The following is an 18,793-nucleotide window of genomic DNA, read 5'->3' as shown; positions in this document are numbered from 1 at the left end:
TCATACTTTGGGGATTAGGTTTTCAACATATGAATTTTGGGAGAACACAAGCATTTGGACCCAATGAGGAGACTGACTTGTCTAAGGTAACCCAATGCCTCATCCATACTGAATGCTCTGTGGTGCTGATAGGAAGCCAAGGACTAAGGAAGCTGAATCAGGATCAGCAGCCCCAGGTGGAGTGTCTGAGATGGCAAACTCCTTGATGGATTTCACAACAATATAAGAGTGTTTCCAGGGTCTTCCTTGGTTATCAGTCATTGAGCAATCCCCCGCTCCTCCTATACATGTTCCAATTTCAAATATGAGTTAATTACTGAGTTCTTAGACAAAGTACCTGTTGTTCAACATGGAAACATAATGACTATGCACATGAAGAAATGGGCCTTTGACAGATACAAATTTCAGTGTGGAAAGTCCTCAAGACTTTATTCACTTCAGATAGCAATTACAAGTTTGGGGATCTCCCAAGATCATTCTTGGGTTCCATAATCAGCTAGGACTCCAAGAGCTCACTAAAAGCTGTTATACATGTGATTATGGTTTATTCCAGATGTTTGATTTATTTTTAATTCATTTTTTATTTTTAGTGCAGTATAATTGATTTGCAATGCTATAAATATCAGTTTTTGTTGAGCAGTGAATAAGTTATACATATACATATATACACTCTTATTTAGGTTCTTTTCTCATGGAGCACAGACGGGTTCCAAATAGGAAAAGGAGTACATCAAGTCTGTATATTGTCACCAGGCTTGTTTAACTTATATGCAGAGTACATCATGAGAATCGCTGGGCTGGATGAAGCATAAGCTTGAATAAAGATTGTCAGGAGAAATATTGATAACCACATATATGCAGATGACACCATCCTTATGGCAGAAAGTGAAGAAGAACTAAAGAGCCTCTTGATGAAAGTGAAAGAGGAGAATGAAAAAGTTGCTTAAAGCTCAACATTCAGAAAACGAAGATCATGGCATCCGGTCTCATCACTTCATCGCAAATAGATGGGGAAACTGGCAACGGTGGCTGACTTTATTTTTTGGGGCTCCAAAATCATTGCAGATGGTGACTGCAGCCATGAAATTAAAAGACACTTACTCCTTGGAAGGAAAGTTATGACCAACGTAGACAGCATATTCAAAAGCAGAGACATTACTTTGTCAATGAAGGTGCGTTTAGCCAATGCTAAGGTTTTCTCAGCAGTCATGTGTGGATGTGAGAGCTGCACTATAAAGAAAGCTGAGTGCTGAAGAATTGATCCTTTTGAACTGTGGTGTTGGAGAAGATTCTTGAGAGTCCCTAGGACTGCAAGGAGATCCAACCAGTCCATGCTAAAGGAGTTCAGTCCTGGGTGTTCTTTGGAAGGAATGATGCTAACGCTGAAACTCCAATACTTTGGCCACCTCATGCTAGAGTTGACTCATTGGGAAGACCCTGGTGCTGGGAGGGATTGGGGGCAGGAGGAGAAGGAGATGACATAGGATGAGATGGCTGGCATCACTGACTCGATGGACGTGGGTCTGAATGAACTCCGGGAGTTGGTGATGGACAAGGAGGCCTGGTGTGCTGCAATTCATGGGATGGCAAAGTTTGGGACACAACTGAGCGACTCAACTGAACTGAACTGAACTGATGGGACCAGATGAGATGATCTTAGCTTTTTTGATATTGAGTTTTAAGCCGGCTTTTTCATTCTCCTGTTTCACCCTCATTGGAGTTTCTTTAGTTCCTCTTTGCTTTCTGCCATTAGAGTTGTAACACTCACATATCTGAGGTTGTTGATATTTCTCCCAGCATTCTTGATTCCAGCTTTTAGGACTCATCCAGTCCAGCAATTTACATGACATGCACTGCATATAAGTTAAACCAGCAGGGTGCAATATTCAGCCTTGACGGATTCCTTCACTAATTTTGAACCAGTTTATCGTCCTTGTCTGCTTCTAACTCCTGCATTTTGAACTGCATACAGGTTTCTCATAAGACGGGTAAGGTTGGTCTGGTATGCCCATCTCCGTAAAAGTTTCCACTTTGTTGTGATCCACACAGTCTGGTGAGGTCAATGAAGCAAATGTTTTTCTGGAACTGCCTTGCTTTCTCTGTGTTCTAGCAAATGTTGCCAATTTGATCTCTGGTTCAACTGCCTTTTCTAAACCCAGGTTGAGCATCTGGAAGTTCTAGGTTTGCATAATGCTGAAGCCTAGCCTGGAGGATTTTGAGCATAACCTTACTAGCACTGGAGATGATTGCAACTGTTCAGTGGCTTGAACAGTCTTTAATACTGCCCTTTTTTGGGATTGGGACAAGGTTAACCTCTTCCTGTCCTTTGGCCACTGCTGGCTTTTCCAAATTTTATGACATATTGAATGGAGCCCTTATTAGCATCATCTCTTAGGATTTTAAATAGCTTTGCTGGAATTCCATCACCTCCAATAGCTTTATGGCAGCAGTGCTTCTTAAGACCCACCTGACTTCACATTCTAGAATGTCTGGCTCAGAGTGAGATACTACACCATTGTGATTATCTGGGTCATTAAGCTATTTTTTTGTATAGTTCTTCTGTGTACTTTTCCCATCTCTTCTTGGTCTATTATGCTTTATTATCACACAATACCAAAGAGTCAAAGTGATCTTGAGAAAAAAGAACAAAGTTTGAGACCATGGTTGCTGATTTCAAATTATATTAGAAAGCGGTAGTAATCAAAACAGAATGCTTTGCTTCTGTCATGAAAACAGACACATAGATCAACAGAGAGGAACACAGAAGCTGGAAAGAAACACACACCCATATATTGTCGGTTAGCTTATGAAATAGGAGCCAAGAATATCCAGTGGGGAAGGACAAGCTTTACAAAATGGCACTGGGAAAACTGGTTAGTCCTATGAAAAAATGGAACTGTGCCCCTGTCTTTTACCATACAAAAATCAACTAAAAAGGGATTAAAAAGTTGAACATTAGACTTTAAGCGATTAAACCCGTAGAAGAATATATTGAGGTAATCTTCTTGCCATCAGTCTTTGCAATGAGGTTTTGGGTTTCAAACCAAAAGCAAAGACAACGACTGACAAAACAAACAAGTGGAACCACATCAGACTCCAAAGAAAGGAACATCAACAAAATCAATGGCAATTTACAGATTCACAGAAGATATTCCAAATCGTATATTGGATAAGGGCTTAATATCCAAAAATACATGAGACATACAACTCAAGGGCAAAAAAACCACAAATAATCCAAATTTTTAGTGGAATGTAAGAAAGTGAGAGTTTCAATAAATCTGAAGATTAGACTGTAGATGAGAGACACAGCAAGGTTTTCCTTCTAGAACAATAAAAGCCTATGCCTTCCTGGCATGACTTTCTTCATCTCCACTCACTTGTTTGGCAATTACAGTTCAATGTGTACATTCTTCAGTCAATAGCAATCACCCCACAGTGAGCTATAATATGTACTAAGAACAGCCCCACTGGGGAAAAAAAAATCCTAATATTTGCATCCTTACTAATGAGGCATATCAAAAGGAAGGTAATTTCCAGAGTTTACCACTCCATTGTTTTCTATATATCATTTCAAAATTAAGCCACCTAGTAAGGAAAATGAGTTAAGAGACCTCAATAATATATAGATATAAAATCAGTTTTAAATGGGAGCATAACAAACACATGAAAAGATGCTCAACATCACTCATTATCAGAGAAATGCAAGTCAAAACCACTATGAGGTACCATTTCACACCAGTCAGAATGGCTGCGATCCAAAAGTCTACAAATAATAAATGCTGGAGAGGGTGTGGAGGAAAGGGAACCCTCTTACACTGTTGGTGGGAATGCAAACTAGTACAGCCACTATGGAGAACAGTGTGGAGATTCCTTAAAAAACTGGAAATAAAACTGCCTTATGATCTAGCAATTCCACTGCTGGGCATGCACACTGAGGAAACCAGAAGGGAAAGAGACACGTGTACCCTAATGTTCATCACAGCACTGTTTATAATAGCCAGGACATGGAAGCAACCTAGTTGTCCATCAGCAGATGAATGGATAAGAAAGCTGTGGTACATATACACAATGGAGTATTACTCAGCCATTAAAAAGAATACATTTGAATCAGTTCTAATGAGGTGGATGAAACTGGAGCCTATTATACAGAGTGAAGTAAGCCAGAAGGAAAAACATAAATAGAGTATACTAACGCATATATATGGAATTTAGAAAGATGGTAACAATAACCCTGTGTATGAGACAGCAAAAGAGACACTGATGTATAGAACAGTCTTATGGACTCTGTGGGAGAGGGGGAGGGTGGGAAGATTTGGGAGAATGACATTGAAACATGTAAAATATCATGTAAGAAACGAGTTGCCAGTCCAGGTTTGATGCACGATACTGGATGCTTGGGGCTAGTGCACTGGGACGACCCAGAGGGATGGTATGGGGAGGGAGGAGGGAGGAAGGTTTAGGATGGGGAACACATGTATACCTGTGGCGGATTCATTTTGATATTTGGCAAAACTAATACAATTATGTAAAGTTTAAAAATAAAATAAAATTTAAAAAAATAAATAAAAAAATAAAAATAAATGGGAGCATTAATGGATTATAATTTGGGGGTAATTTATTACTACTGTTGTAACTATAGTTCTTTTGGTTCTCTACTGCATCCATTAATAATTTTTATAAATATTAATACCAACACAGGGACTGCTGCTGCTGCTGCTAAGTCGCTTCAGTTGTGTCTGACTCTGTATGACCCCAAAGGTGGCAGCCCACCAGGCTACCCTGTCCATGGGATTCTCCAGGCAAGAACACTGCAGTGGGTTGCCATTTCCTTCTCCAATGCATGAAAGTGAAAAGTGAAAGTGAAGTCGTTCTGTCGTGTCAGACCCTCAGGGACCTCATGGACTGCAGCCTACCAGACTCCTCCGCCCATGGGATTTTCCAGGCAAGAGTACTGAAGTGGGTTGCCATTGCCTTCTCCAGAGAATAGGGTAGGGTCGGGTATATAGACATTCAAAATTCTCCATTGCTTAGTGCATCAGGCACTCAAGGACCACCCTCATTGAAGTCTTTCTCTATTGCTCAACCTACAGGTACCAGCATGGAGAAAGAGATAGCTCTACTCCACAGGCAGTAGAACCCTACTTTTATGGCCTCATGGCTTTCCTTAAGAAGCATTCCATGCAGCAGATTTCCTCCATCCCATCCCATAAGGCTGACTCCCCACGGTCAACAGGAGTCCTTACCCTGGGATCATTCCACAATCCCCATGGCTCCAGCTCCCAGCTTCCGTGGACACCAGTGGACTTACAACCCTGTCCGAGGTATGAAAGGCTGCAGCATGGCTTGTCTATGTGGTTCTCACCCTGTTCAGACTGTCACAGTTTAGTGAGTTCACTTCCCAACAGCTTCAAATGCCTCCCCCTTCCCAGTGGACGGCCATGGATGTGGGGATCTCTCCCCTGCGCTTTAGCTCCCTCATCCCCAGGTGCAGGCTGGTCCCACTTGCTCTCCTCCTTCTTTCTCCTTCCTCCTTGTCCCTTCTTTCCTTTGTCCTACCAAGTTCTGTGTGGATCCGGATGTTCCTTCTCAGTAGTCAGCGAGTCCTGCCAGGATTCACCTGGTCTTCTGTGAGAACTGCTGCGTCTTTAGACGTTCTGATGCATCGGTGGAGAGAGGTGTACCCCACTTCCACCTACCCCTCCATCATCTTGTCCACCCCCATTTGTGCATGGATTAGAAACGAGTTTCCCTTTCTATTAAGTAACATTGCCGTCAGCACACGTATTTAACTTTTGCTTTTTGAGGAGAACACAGGTAAGTTCCACTCTCTTCAGTTCAGTCAAAGAGTCATGTCCCACTCTTTGTGACCCCAGGGACTGCAGCACGCCAGGCTTCCCTGTACATCCTCGACTCCCATAGATTGTTCAATCTCATGATTACATCATGAAGCTCAAACTTAGATCTTCACCTTATTAATGTCTTATACATGAAAATATGTAACCTTTAAAAATCTCTCCCTATTTGTCCTATCCTCCTGTCTTTGGCAATCATTTTTCTACTCTGAGTTCCCTTTCATTTATTTATTTATTTTTGAAACTCCTTATAGTTGAGATCATATTGTATTTCTCTTTCTGACTTAGTTCACTTAGTGTAATGCCCTCCAGTTTCATCCATGTCACCACAGATGGAAGGATTTCTTTCTTTCTCTAATGGCTAAATAGTATTTACCTATATATGTCACATCACATTGCTTTAGTCCATTCACCTGTTGAAAGTTACTCAGGTTGTGCCTATACCAAGGCTACTGTGAATAACGCTGCTATGAACATGGGAATACAGATCTCTCTCTGAGACAATGACTTCATTTCCTTTGACTATATATCCAGAAGTGGGATAATGGATCACATAAACGTTCTCTTTTAAATTTCTCAAAGAACCTCCACACTATGATTCCAATGGAGGTGCACTGGTATACATCCCTACCAACAGTGCATAAGCACTCCTTTTTCTCCTCATCCTCAATAACATTTGTCCTTTCTTACATTTTTGGTACTAACCTTTCAAACAGGTATGAGGTGATATCTCATGCTTTTGATCTGCATTTCCTTTGATTATTAGTGATGCTGAGCATCTTGTCATATATCTTTTGATCGTCTATATGTCTTATTTGTGGGAAAATGTCTATTCTTTAAAGATGTAGCATACATTATGTTTACTATATTCCAATATATGAAATTCAGTTGTCTACCTATGTATCAACAGCAAACTATCAGAAAGTAGAATGAAGAAAACAATTCCATTTACTATTGCATCACAAAAAGATAAAACACTTGGAAATAAACTTAAGCAAGGTGTTGAAAGATTTTATGCAAAACCATTAAGACATTGATAAGAGAAATTTTTAAAGAGTTAAAGATATGTAAAGTTAGGTCACCTATTCAATGTGTTTCTTGAGGTAGGATTTGTATTACTATAAACTTCCCTCTTAGAACTGCTTTGGTCCATCCTCTAGGTTTTTGATCATCATGTTTTCATTGTTCTTTGTTTCTAGGAATGTTTTGATTTCCCTTATTTCTTCAGTAAACTGTTCACTATTTAGAAATGTGTTGTTTAATCACCACGGGTTTGTGTTCCTTAAAGTTTTTTTCTTTTTTCCTATAATCAATATTTAGTATGATAGTACTCTTGCCTGGAAAATCCCCTGGATGTAGGAGCCTGGTAGGCTGAAGTCCATGGGGTCGCTAGGAGTCGGACACGACTGAGTGACTTCACTTTCACTTTTCACTTTCATGCATTGGAGAAGGAAATGGCAACCCACTCCAGTGTTCTTGCCTGGAGAATCCTAGGGACAGAGGAGCCTAGTGGGCTGCTGTCTATGGGCTCGCACAGAGTCGGACACGACTGAAGTGACTTAGCAGCAGTAGCAATAGCAGTATCATAGTGTTGTGGTCAGAGAAAATTCTTGATATAATTTCAATTTCCTTAAATTTACTGAGGTTTGATTTGTGACCTAAGATGAGGAGAATGTTCCATGTGAACTTGAGAAGAAAGTGTATTCTGCATTTGGATGGAATGTGCTGAAGATATCAATTAGGTCTGTTTGCTCTAATATTTCCTTTTAAGCTTATGTTGCCATATCACTTTTCTGTTGTGTTGATCTGTCCACTGGTATAGGTGCGGTGTTAACATGCCTACTATTATTGTGTTACTTTCAATTTCCCTTTTAATGTCAGTTAGTGTTTAGTTGAGGTGCTCTTATGTAGGGTACATAAATAGTTAAAATTGTTATGTCTTCTTCTTGGACTGATCCCTTGATCATTTGGTAGGGTCCTTCTTTATCTCTTATAATAGTTTTGATATTAAGGTTTATTTTTTCTGATACAATAATTGCCAATCCGGCTTTCTTTTGATTTCCATTTGCATGGAATATCTTTTTCCATCCATTCACTTTCAGTCTGTATGTGTCTCTAGGACTGAAGTGGGTCTCTTGTAGACAGCATATATATGGGTCTTGTTTTTGTATCCATTCAGCCAGTCTGTGTCTTTTGGTAAGAATGGAAGAAGATAATAGCAAATAAAATAACTGATAAAGGATTGCTTTCCAAACTACAAGCAGCTCAAACAACTCAGTCATCAAAAGCAAAGGCAAGAACTGCAAAAATAAACTAGTGAGAGCACATCAAACTCAAAACCTTCTGCATAGTAAAAGAAGCCATCAATAAAATGAAATGACAACCTATGCAATGAAAAAAAAAAATTTGCAAATCACATATTTGGTAAGGGCTTTGTATCCAAGTATATATAAGAGACTTATGCAACTCAGTATGAAAAGAAATCAAACAACCCAAATTATTAAATGAGCAAAGGGAGAGTAAGTGTTTTGAAAACTCTGAAGAGTAGACTGTAGATGACAGACCCTGTAAATTTTTCCTTCCAGAACAAAAGTCTGTGTCTTCCTGGCATTGCTTTCTTCATCTCCAATCACCTGTTTGGTGATGCAGTTCACAGTATACATCCTTTACCCAATAGCAATCACTGAACACTGAGCTATATGTGCTCAGAATAGCCTTATTAACTATAAAGAACTAATAATTACATACTTTATCTTAAGGCATCTAAAATCCAAGGTGATTTTCAGAATTTTCCACTCCATTGTTTTCTGCATTCTATTTCAAAATTGAAACACCTAATATGGAAAAATGAGTAGGGGAACTCAGTAATACATGCATAGAAAGTCATTTAAAACTGGGAGCATTACTGGATTATATTTTTGGGGAATGTATTATTACTAATACTATTGCAATTTTATTGCCTTTAATTCTCTGCTATACTAGTGGATATTGATTTAAAATAGTAATAACAACATAGAGTACATAGTACTCAGGGTACAGTAGATTGAGAAAGACAAAGCTTATGAGGCAGGAAGGGAAATCACAGAAAATTAGCAACGGTATCAAAACGAGGGGCAGTATTGCCTAGAAAGAAAGCAGAGTTCTCTAATTGTTTGGAGACAACACGAACAAGCAAGATGTGAGCCAACCAGCTTAAACTGTGTACCAGAAACCACACCAGAAGGAAAATGAAGTTCATAAAAATATGCTGATGCTAAACACCAAAATCCAGACAGTAAGATAATAGGGTAGGGTTTATGTAGATGCTGAAAACTACTCAGAGAGGTAGACATGGAAGCAAATACACTAATGAGCATCAGAAAGATCAAAGCACAAAAGGGTCTGAAAAATAAATCATCAAGGGACTTGGTAGTCTGATCAAAAGAATAAGAGAATCAAATTAGAAAACCAAAATATAAAGACTTGTGCACATGATAGACCCAGAGAATTCTCAGCAGAGAAAATTTCGGTCTTAGTGACCAGCGAACAGAAGCCTCCAGCATCAGGAACAAAATCCCTGGGCAGGACTCACGACTGTGCACTTCTGGGAACAGCCTCAGTTTCAAAGTTTGGGCACCACACCACCTAAAAGCAAATGCAGACAAGGATTAGGGCTTGCTATGACACTGAATCACAGACAATAGTGTTGTTAGTTTACTTTTCTCATTCAACTATAAAGTTAATGAATCACTAATCAATGATAATTGACATCATCAGTTTCCAGTCAGATCCTCTTTAGTCATACAATGGATATCTGAACCTGTTATATGATCCCCAATAACAGTTTTTATAATTGAATTTCTTGATGTTTAAGTGAAGGGGAATTGCTTTACAATACTGTACTGGTTTTGGCCAAACATCAGCATGAATCAACCATAGGTATACCTTTGTCCCCCAACTCTTGAACCTCCTTGCCACCTTCCTTCCCATCCCACCCCTCAAAGCTGTTTCAGAAAAATATGGAAGGCTTCACAAATTTGTGTGTCATCCTTGGGCAGAGGTCATGCTAATCTTCTCAGTATTATTCCAATTTTTTAATATATGTGCTACCAAGCAAACACACGAATAACAATTGGAGGTATGTCATGGAAACATGTAGAATATCATATAGGAAACGAATCGCCAGTCCAGGTTCAATACAGGATCCTTGCGGCTAGTGCACTGGGATGACCCAGAGGGATGGTACGGGGAGGAAGTTGGGAGGGGGGTACAGGATGGGAAACACGTGTTCGCCCGTAGCGGATTCATGTTGATGTGTGGCAGAAACAATACAATATTGTAGAGTAATTAGCTTGCAATTAAATAAATAAATATAAATAAAAAAATAAGTATTTGAGATAAAATATTAAAAAAAAGTTAACAGAAAAAAAAATCATATAGTTAGTCATCTACCAACAGATGATCAATTACATTAGGAATTAGGGAATTCTGCTATATTTACCAACTCTTATAAAATTGAATTTTATAAGGTCCAAAGTTTCATGAAGGAATTAAGCATATATTTATGCATAGCACGTGTATACATGCACATAAATATATGCACACAAATACATTTCTGTTATATAAGCTATTATCCTCCTTGCCTGTCACAATAAGCTCTTTAGTTAATGAGAGAGATAGTCACAAATTTCTCCAACTTATGTGTCTCTTTTTTGAGGACCACTTCTTTTATTTTCATCACCTAATTTTAAATAACCATTTTGTTCTTAGATACCATGCCCCTTTAAACTAAGAGCAGAGAAAACCTAGTAAATGCTGATATCTTATCCTTAATTAAATTATCACTCTTCTGGTAAATTGGAAAAACAACCATGTTCAGATCTCATTCAGGAGGATAAAATCTCTATTTTATCAGTTCTCTTGTCCAAACTCATTTCTTGCTCACTTCAGTCTTAAATTCTTCTTACTTACAAAGGATGCACAGGAAAAGTAATATTAAAATCACGCTTGTAAGAGTCTGTGATTTATGTTTCTGTAGGCCAAAGGTAGGGCCAGGAATAATTTCTGAAATATTACACTACATCATGGAAGCATGAAGGTCTAGTTCTACTGTCAAAGAGGAGATGTTTGGAGATGGTTCAAAAACTAAGCCCCATGGGTTGTCAGGATGTACTCCTGACCAGACAGGTAAATTTTGTCTCTAAAAAGTCAAAGTCAGGAAAGGGCAGGTCTTGTTTGCAGAGCCAATGATGTTGTCTTGGGTGCTGACCAGGTAATATTCTTGTATTACCATTTGGAGGTTTATTTGCTATTTTCTCGAAGAAACAAACATAATGAGAAGAATAAACATGGATAAGAGTAGAGGAGCTTTCAAGGTGCCAAGAAGGGCTAGCCAGGAGAACCAGGCCCCCACACTGATAATTGTCAAAGACTGTAACAGTGAGTGTTTTATAGACAGAGCAGAACAAGTGGATAAAACCAGTGTTCTAGGGTCACTGCTGTTTTGCAGTCAAAGACAAAATATTTTTCTCTTTAAGCAGAGTCATCATAGCTCCTGATGTAGTCCTGGTTACACACATACAGACCGAGGGGCACAGGCATGTGTGATGGAACATCAGGAAGTGAACAGATGAGTGTACTGGTGCCCAGTCACCTGCATCTGCTAATAATGGGACCTGAGGAAAATTACTTGCCCTCTCCAACTCATTGCATTTTCATTAACATTACTTGGTGATCATAGTGAGATTAAGGCTATCTCACAGGGTTCCTGTGAAACACAAATTTTAAGATGTTTTAAAGCTTTTGGGAAAGTATCAAAGACATGCATGGGGTTACTAAGGTGAGTGAGCAGATCCAAGGTACAGTATCCTTTTTCTCTTAGTATTCTCTCTGTACTCAATAGTGGTGATCAGTCAGTCACGTGTTTACTCTTACCCCAGTGTGATGGTAAACCACACAGATCGACTGGACTTTTCTTGTCATTTCAGTGTCTAAAATTCAAGCATTAGTCAATGTAGAGTAAAAAAATTGCAAACTCCTAGAAGGCCTCACTGCTCAGAGTATGCAGAGTCCCAACATTAAACTGTCTTAAAAGAATGGCCTAAACACTGGCTCAGAATTAAGTTCCAAATGTTTGCTGAGCACAGAAGTACTTCTGGGAGCAATTCAAAAATACGGGGAGTAACCTACTTCTCCAACTCTCTATCTGTACAAATATCATCATCCATCTAAATTTACACAGAAGGTGCTCCTTCTTCCCCACCCCAGCTTCTACATCAAGAACTCCTGATCAGAGCAACAGGGAAAGAAAAGGCTTCCCTCCACAGGATGGATTTGATGACCTCAGGTGACTTGATCATCTCAGAATGGCTCATGTTTTTATTTAAACAGGGTCCTGCCTGCTGCTGCTGCTGCTCATGTCTAATCTGCTCCTGTGCCAAGGCAACTCATGCCCGTCCTGCGGTCCTGACGTGTTTGTCTCCTTACGGAAATCCTTTAAAGACAGGTTTATGAATGCCGTCAGCCTCTCCCATGACTTCTATAACCTTTCCACAATAATGTTCAATGAGTTTGTAAGTACTCTGGTGGTGGTGGTTTAGTTGCTTAATCGTGTCCTACTCTTGCGACCCCGTGGACTGTATCCCGCCAGGCTCCCAGAAGGAAACTTCCCCTAAGTGACGGGGCTATAGTATCCTTTAAACAAGAAGGCTGCAATAACACCCTCTCTCGGTCAAAGAAGTCGTCAGTTCTAAGGATCAGTTTTGTGAAATCTCAAATACTAAGAAGTGCAATAACTTTTTCAATTTCCTTTCATTCATTTTCTTTTTTAATTTCCAAAATAAATGATTTGGTACTTGTCAGCTAGGAACGCCATAAAAGAATACAATAGACTCAGTGGAATAAACAACAGAAATTTCTTTCCTCACAGTTCTGGGGGATAGAAGTTCCAGATCAGGGTGCCAGCAAGGTGAGGTTCTGGTAAGAACTGTTTCTTCCCAAGCTGGCTTCTCTGTGACTCCTCCCAAAAGCGTGGGGCGTGGGGAAGAGAGATAGAGGAAAAGACACAGAGACACAGAGTGAATTCTCTGGTGTTTCACATCATGAAGACGCTAAACCTATTGGATCAGTGTTCCACCTTAGGAGCTTAATGGGCTTCACTGGTGGCTCAGATGGTAAGGAATCTGTCTGCAGTGTGAGAGACTTGGGTTCTATCCCTGGGTCTGGAAGATTCCCTGGAGACTGGAACGGCAAGCACTCCAGTATTCTTGCCTGAGAAATCCCATGGACAGAGGAATCTGGTGGGCTATAGACCATGGGATCCCCAAAAGCCGGAACGCTTTTGAAAACACAGCACTTTGGCAGTCAGGGCTCTAACACATGAAGAACACAGATTCAGCCTACAATACTACCTGACACAAAGCACTTTTAGGTGGGACTGGGGAAAGGAAGCATGTTGATTTTCTGGTCCTTCAGTGTCTGGGCTTTCTTCTCCAGCCTCAGAGTAAATAGCCAATAATGAGAACTGCTCTGCAGTGAACTGGGTGGTTGGAACATGTTAAACAAAGCTGAATCCCAGTCACAGAAATGAATACTTTGTAGTTTTTTTAATGCTACAAATTATTGTTTTAAGATTTGCAGTGAATAGGTTTCCAGCTACAATAGAAGGGGTGTTTACAATTGGAAACAATTATTCTCTTTCTAAGGAAGGTATTTGAAAGTTGTATGTTAATTCTTTTAGGTCAGTCAAGGAGCACACAGTAGAGCAGACAGCTAATAAAGGCAGTGCTAAGGTTTCTATTAAATTCACATAGTTCTTTTTACTCACTAGGTTTTCTTTCATCCTCCGTTTTGACTGTCCATTTTTTTTTTCCAACTCTTCCAAGTAAACAAAAGAATAAATTGTTAAATATAGGTGCATGCATGCACTCTAAGTCACTTTCGTTGTCTCCAACTCTTGGCAACCCTACTGACTGTAGCCGAACAGGCTCCTCTGTCCATAGGATTGGCCAGGCAAGAATACTGTATGCTGATGTACACTCTTGCAAGGGATGCTCCTCACCTAGGGATCAAACCTGAGTCTTGTTATATCTCCTGCATTGGCAGGAATGTTCTTTACCACTACCGTCCCGTAGGAAGCACCAAATATTGGTACACATGTACTATATTGGTTCAAATAGTAAAAAAAAAAAAAAAAAAGATAATAAAAAAACAGAGAAAGGAAAAGGTTAAACTTAGAAAAGTTATATGTAAAATCATTTTTATAGAGACAATGTATAGAAAAGTAGGAAAAGAATGACTTTCAAATTTTGTGATTGCCCCCCCCATTAAAAAAAATACACGTCTATCAAACATGTTAGTGTTCTGGTAATGGCTTCATCTACTCAATGCCCAACAACCCTAACTAATTGCCTGATCACTTTCAGGATGAAAAATATGCCCAGGGCAAACTATACTATATCAATGTCACCAAGAGCTGCCACACCAATTCCTTCCATGCTCCCGAAGAAAGAGATATAGTCCAGCAGACGAACGTGAGTCTTTCACCTGGATTTTTCACTGGATCAAATTAGACAGTATGTAGGGTACCAGACTTCAGACTATTAGAGGTTATGTTAACTTTACATGCAGAAAAAGGTGCAGGAACCGTAAGCGATTGAAGAGAAACTATATTATGCAGCTGATGAAGCATGAGCAAAATCAAGGGATGACTAAAGATCTGTAGTTGCAAGATAAATAACAGATTTATAAATTGTCAATGTAAACAACTTTAGTTCAACCCATGCATTAGACACAGGATTGCAGCTAATATTCTGTATGAAAACAGAAAATGAATGGGAACTTCCATGTGTAAAATATAAGGTTGCAAAATTCATGAATATGTGAGAAACACACCCCAGTTTTGAGTACTCCCTGTTACTAGTAACTCCTACATGAGAGTCCTATACTGAACCACCCAAGCCTTCGCGTCTGTCTTTCAAGGCTCTCCTGATTCTGCTTCTACTTCTCTGACACCTTCATTCTTCATTCTCAATGACTCCTCCGTCGCCTTTTATTCGTAATTTGTAAGTCTCCCCCACATGGCCTATAAACATTGCCTTGCTTCTCATGGCCACAACAATTGCCTGTGTTCTGAGGACAACACAGTTTACATATCAAGCCTCAATCATGTATGGCAACTTCAAATTTTCACTGTATAATCTCTCCTTTCTGATTTCCTGCATTATCTTTCCTCCTAACATTATTTAAAATACTTCCACATGCATCCCCCCTTAAAATTCTATCTTCTCTCTCTACAACCTTCTTAATGATACCAGCATTCTTATCCCCTGTTAAGCTCATTAATAATGAGGGTGAACAAGGAAAAAGGACAAAGAGGGAGAAGAGGAGGGATTTTCAGTAAGCTTAAATTTAAAATTTATTGAGAGTTACTACATGGCCTTACATTTTACTCAGCACTTTATGTGCATGACTATATTTAATCCTATTCAGTTCTCTGTTCTTTACCAGTAAAACAGTTCATGGCTATAAAGAAATCAAGCATATTAACTAGAAATCTTCAGCCCCTGGGATTTTCAGGCTCAATTCTGCTAGTAGTAGTGAACTAGGGGGGACCCTCCACTGTGAATCCCACTGATGCTGTTACTAAAGACAACGCTGCACCATTTTCTGCCCGGACACTTGTCAACAAAACAACTGCTCTGATATCAGTAGGGGGCTGGTGTGGGATCAGCTGAGGAGAGAAGCCTGTTTAGGAATGTCATGTCTTCTTCCTTGTCTCTTTGTTGTAATATCATAAAACAATTACTGATCAAAAATCAATACGAAGGACTCATCTGATTCATTAATATGAATGAATCACTGGGTGACAATGATGTGGGCACAGGTGGAATCCCTCTCTCCTGGGTCAGGCACTGCAGCACATACTCACTTGCGTAAATACTTAGATTCTCTCAGGCAAATATACAAACATAAAAGAACTCACTGAGTGGTGGTAGAATTTCAGAGGAAAAAAGAAAATTCTTCAGGTTATAAATTAGAACACATCAGAAGAATCAGTTCCTAAAATAACCTAGATTTTAAAAAATTCAGTGAAATGTTAAATAATAGCTTACATTTTATACTTTTGCAACTTTTACTACCTTATAAAATCTCCTCATGCACGTAGAAATAACCAAAAGTTTTTTAGGTCAGCTGCTCTGAGCAAAGATCACATGTTACCAAAACCACTGAATTATGTTTTTTTAATGAGACTATTTCTTCTGATTGCTTAGATTGAAGACCTTAGTAAGTGGACACTCGTGTTGCTGTACTCCTGGAATAATCCTCTGCATCATCTAGTCACGGAGCTGCAGCATATGAAAGAACTGTCAAACGCCTTCCTATCAAGAGCCACAAGGTTTGAGAACATGTCAGAGAAACTTCAAGCATTCATAGAGCGTCAATTCAGCAAGGTGAGCATCCTGTAGAGGGCTTTCTTGCTTTGTTCATGAATGAAAGAGGTGACCTCTGTAATGAGTAAGGAGTTTAGAAATACCTGATTTTGTAAGAAAAAGATTCATCACTACTATATGCTAGACTGCTACTACATAAAGCAGGAGCCTAGACATTCATAGTGATAGATTCTACTGTAAAGGAGTCAGAATTTCACTGCAATTTTTGACATGTGCAGCCTTCCCTGCATTGCACATAATTCCACCAAAAGCTTGCCTCTTCCTGGGCACTGGTGGTTGAAATGTTTTCAAGAGTAATAGTACTAGAGAACAGACTTTCCAAGATCAGCATTTTTCTTCAAAGTATCCCAGGATATCTGCTATTGAAGTTCCACTTGTCTTCTTTCTCTGTTGTCCTCAAAAAACGGATGCAAGAGGGAAGGAAGAAAAGAGAAAGTTAAAACTGATCTTGAGTTCCATTTATACTTTTTAGATTTTTAATAGTTTTCTCATAGGCTGGCTCCAAAATCCATATCTAGAGAGTTTTATAGTCATATGTCTTCCCCAAATCTTTATTTGATAATTAGAAGAAAAAAAGATAAGCAAATATTAATAAAATGCATAAGAAGTCATTATCATTTGGGTATTCAGATTATTGTTCCAGTCTTGAATACGATGATCAAGGCTCGCAGTAGCTGGACAGGACTCCCATCCCTGATGTCCAGCGATGAAGATAGGCGTCATTCGGAATTTTATAACCTGTTCTACTGCCTGCGCAGGGATTCACGTAAAGTTGACATGTACATCAAGATCCTGACGTGCCGAACCCACAAAACGTGCTAAATCCACATCCATCTCATCCAGCTCTGAGATAGTCAAAATGATGTATCCCACAGCGGGCTACCTGAAATTTACAGCTTTTTAATGCATGCTTTGTAATGGGTCTCCTCTTAAAAAAATAAACACAGATGCTTTAGAGATGTGAAAATCTAAGAGGGCAATTTGGTAACATTTCTTATCTTCATTTAAGAGTAAATCAAAAGAAAATCCAAGCCTACAATTGAGAGAACGAAGCGCCTATTAAAATTAGTCACAAATAGCAGAAGCTGTCATTACAAAGAAGACCATTAAGAGATTATGTAAGAATCACAGCCAATTATTCTGGGTCAAGTTATTAGAATCAAAGAATTAGACAATTGTTCATGGTTCTGGTCATGCTACCAAGAAGACTGAATTCTCAGGATTCTTTATGAAAGCCAGCCACGACTTTCAGCCAACTATCACAGTGTTACACCAGACAAGATAAGTGCTTTGCACTTTGTGTAAATAGCATGAGGTTTACTGAACTATGTAAAGATTGTTAGGATGCTGTCTTAGTCCTTCTGGGATGTTATAACAAAACATCACAGGCTTAAAAACAATGTAATGGATTTCCACAGCGGGGTCATTCAGGGTCCTTTCTGGTCACACACTTCCTACTGTATCCTCACATGGGGGAGGGTTCGGGGGGTCTGAGTGTCTCTTATATATAAAATCACTCATTTCATTTTGAAGAGGCTCCATCCTTACAACTCCATCACCTCACAAAGACTGCACCTAGGGTTACCATAACCATGGGACTCAGGATTTCATCATATGAAATTTCTAGGGGACACAAAGCCTGAGACCATAGCAGATACAAAGGTGAACTGGCTCATCCTCCTGCAGTGGCTGTCGTCACCCACACTCTACTGATCCTCATTTCCTGCATCACCTTGCAGCCATTCCATACATTCTATCACTCTGGGTTTCACAAGTTCAGGTCAGTCAAGTGTCAGCTCCATCTCATATTCAGCCTATTCAATGTCTCCCTCTCCCCTGCTGAGGCCCAGTGGACCTACCAGGAAGTGCAGATGTGTCCATTTTTTCAAGGTTCCTTCTCTCTCCCTCTCTGGATCTTCATTCCTTGGGCCATGTTGGAGCAGAGGAGACGGTAACGACATGGGAAAGTTCTGACATCACTGACTTACATGGTGCTGTTGTAGCCTTCTCTTGGTCCAGACGGACTGATCTGAAATTCCTCCTGACTAACAAGTATTTCCCTTGTGGGGTATCCTTGTGGTTTTCCAGTACATTCACAAGTTGGGGTCCCCAACTTCATAGTTTCCTTTTTAATCAGGGGAAATATTCTGGAACCACAACTCCCCACCTGCAGTAGTCACCACAGCCCCTCTGTTTCCATCTCTCTGCAAGCACCATCTGGAGAAAATTAAGCAGCCCACAGTCAGCTGCCTACTAACTGACCCACAGGAACCCCATGTATCATAAACACTCTGAACAATAGAATGGCAGATATACTGGTGTGCATCTGTCCCCCGCCTGGGGATTCTGGACAATTGTCCAACTGGTCACGTAGACATTGAGTAGATCAGAAAGCTGGATTCAAAAACACATTTATCTGAGAAGTGAGATGCCATTCTCTCTTCCTTTTAGATTAACTATCTTTGTCATTAATTATTTGGCCTTACAAACATGCCCTAGTAGGTCCCTGAA

At 39.7% G+C, this 18,793-nt stretch overlaps 1 protein-coding gene and 1 non-coding gene across 2 annotated transcripts; one reads left to right on the top strand and one right to left on the bottom strand.

Annotated features, from left to right (window-relative positions):
- The first annotated feature begins 4,813 nt into the window (after positions 1 to 4,813).
- Positions 4,814 to 17,117, top strand: LOC133235955 (placental prolactin-related protein 1). Its single transcript, XM_061397721.1, has 5 exons — positions 4,814 to 5,321; positions 12,222 to 12,403; positions 14,255 to 14,362; positions 16,103 to 16,282; positions 16,913 to 17,117. Exons 1-5 carry the CDS (start codon positions 5,147 to 5,149, stop codon positions 17,102 to 17,104), a joined length of 837 nt encoding a protein of 278 aa, XP_061253705.1. The 5' UTR covers positions 4,814 to 5,146; the 3' UTR covers positions 17,105 to 17,117.
- LOC133237113 (U6 spliceosomal RNA) lies at positions 9,845 to 9,954 on the bottom strand. The gene has a single exon (XR_009733143.1). It is a non-coding gene; the product is annotated as a U6 spliceosomal RNA (small nuclear RNA).
- Positions 17,118 to 18,793: the final 1,676 nt, after the last annotated feature.

Source organism: Bos javanicus, chromosome 23 (assembly GCF_032452875.1).
Source record: "Bos javanicus breed banteng chromosome 23, ARS-OSU_banteng_1.0, whole genome shotgun sequence".
Lineage (NCBI taxonomy): Eukaryota > Metazoa > Chordata > Mammalia > Artiodactyla > Bovidae > Bos > Bos javanicus.
This window is presented reverse-complemented; position numbering and strand designations above follow the sequence as displayed.